We start from the raw sequence: 2,470 nt of genomic DNA on the forward strand, positions 1-2,470 counted from the left end.
ACACACACACACACACACACACACACACACACACACACACACACACACACCACACAAACAATTATTGTACATATACCTATTTTAATCTTGTATCTATTTTTGTTTTTAACCGAGAAAGAAATTGCTTTGTTAGAGAAAGTTTACAAAATCTCTTTGATAATATCAATTTAAAAATAATGCGTAAAATAAAGACCGCATGAATTAAAATAATAAAAATGATTTATGCAATTTTTATTATGTAGACATTACGTCTGCTTATTTTTTAATTATGTTTTTTACATGTTTTTTATTCTTGTTTTTCTTTTACAAGCATAAATATACATTCCTTGTGACCTAAATTCAAAAAAATATAACTATCTATCAACTATTTGCACAGCAAAAAGAATATAGTTTTTTTGTTGTTGTACTGGATACATTTCCAAAACTTAAAATATTTATATTTACAGTCACATTAATCAGAACCGAATATTCCGAAGTTTTATAAACAATAGATTACGCATACTACATTAATATATTTATAATAGATATACATATATATTGTCAACAAATATATCAAATATTATAAGTATCTGGTGTGTACATTTATAATTAATATTTAATACTGTTTTTTTAATTTAATATTAAATATATATCCATAGAAAATAAGTATGTCTCAATGTTGATTGATATATTGTAAAGAGAGAAAGATCCATTTATTAAGGAAGATTTACTATATCAATTTGTTACAGAATATATGTAAAGTTTTCAATTCTTATAATTAATCTGATGGCTGTAAATAAAAGTATTTTGTGTTTTCGAACGTATTTTGTGTACTGCGCATGTTGATCAAAAACTTATAACATTCTATAGATAATCCGTTAATTTTTGAATTTGAGATATGCAGAGGATGCATATTCATACTTATTCAAAAGCAAACAAGAGTAAAAAACACGTTGTAAAAAAGTTTATTAAAAAAAATAAAAAGTAGGCATAATGTTTATGTAATAAAAATCGCATAAATTATTGTACGCTTCACATCGTTCTCTATAATCTTTTCTTCAATATTATTATTGTCATGGAAAATCTAAATATATTTCTTATTTCGTTTAATCTTACGAAGAAGAATTCTATAAAGAATTTATTTTGCTTTCCTTCAGAATGGTATTTTTTATACAATACCAAAATGAATAAAAATGCATAGAAACATAAAATATATATAGTAACAGCAAAACTGTATGTACATATTAAATATACAACATTAAAAAAACAAACGATAAGCACAGGTGCACGTTTTTGAATTGTGTTAAAATAACTCAGGGTAGAGATAATATGTGTTTGCATAAATTGTGAAAATTCTGTTGCTTGTTAGTTTAGAAGTTCACAGTTTACTATACTTGTACACACAGAATCGAGACAACTTCGATTCGTGAACTCAGTAAGTCATTAAATTAAGAGTTAAACTGAAAAATAGAGTATTTACTTCTCCGTTATTAACAAGAATTCGTAAAATTGAAGAGCGACAGTTGTACATACATTGCATATAGCAAATATTTAATACTTCGTTTTCTCCTACCGTTTAAGCATATCGTCAAAAAAATTAGTGTTAAATTATGTGCAATTTGTATGATTCACGCATGCTTTGATTTTAAGAAAAAAAAGCACTTCATTGATACAATAATAACGATGGTAATAATGATTGAGGGCTCGAAACATAGTCTATTTAATTTTATATGAATTTTAATGAATTGGGAATTTCAAATTTTAAACAATGTTTCAAATCATATGTGCATAATATTCTATATTTAACAAAATTTTCGAAATTGCCGTGCTATTGCAACATGCATTTCGCGTAATCTTATGTATTTACTTGTTCTTTACAGGTTTCGGTAATACGCATATGTCTTTTATACAATATTTTATGCATAGGGTTTTATGCATAAAGTCGTCTCTCACACAACATTCTTTGGACATCCATAGGGCGTCTTACTAGGATGTTCGACGTCCAGACGACGTACCAAAGATGCCCTGATAATGTCTGGTGGACGTTTTTTAGACGTACAATGTACCGCCTTAGACGTTCATGAATATTGTTAGGATTTCGATAGACGTAAAATGAACTTTTTATGGATGTTATTTGGACATATCCCAATAAGAAATGATAATGGAATAGATATCGAATCGATTCCATTGAGTGCAAAATTGTATTGAAAATGAAAAATGATTTTAAAAATTGAAATATTAACTGAATTGCCGGAAAATTATTTCAAAAATTAAGATTTATACGATAAAATTATTATATAAGATAAAATTGATATCTCTTATAACTGATCTCTCTAAATTCGATGTAAGAGATTAAAATATAATAAGAAAAATATACATTTCTATCCTTCATCCTGTTTTTGAAGAAGGCTAACATACATTTGAAAAATATTCTGTATTGTTATATGTAATTACTAATTTCATTTATTAATATTATATATTTATATTTAAT

The 2,470-nt window shown here is 26.0% G+C and overlaps 1 protein-coding gene across 1 annotated transcript in view; it reads left to right on the top strand.

Annotated features, from left to right (window-relative positions):
• Positions 1-2,073, top strand: part of LOC108693271 (small subunit processome component 20 homolog) — a 15,093-nt gene extending 13,020 nt beyond the window's left edge. Inside the window, exons 8-9 of the mRNA XM_018202142.1 lie at positions 1,860-1,865; positions 1,957-2,073. Of these exons, the coding sequence (XP_018057631.1) occupies positions 1,860-1,865; positions 1,957-2,073 (123 nt within the window). The remainder of the gene's footprint in view (positions 1-1,859; positions 1,866-1,956) is intronic.
• Positions 2,074-2,470: the final 397 nt, after the last annotated feature.

Source organism: Atta colombica, unplaced genomic scaffold (genome assembly GCF_001594045.1).
Source record: "Atta colombica isolate Treedump-2 unplaced genomic scaffold, Acol1.0 scaffold9, whole genome shotgun sequence".
NCBI classification, from domain to species: domain Eukaryota; kingdom Metazoa; phylum Arthropoda; class Insecta; order Hymenoptera; family Formicidae; genus Atta; species Atta colombica.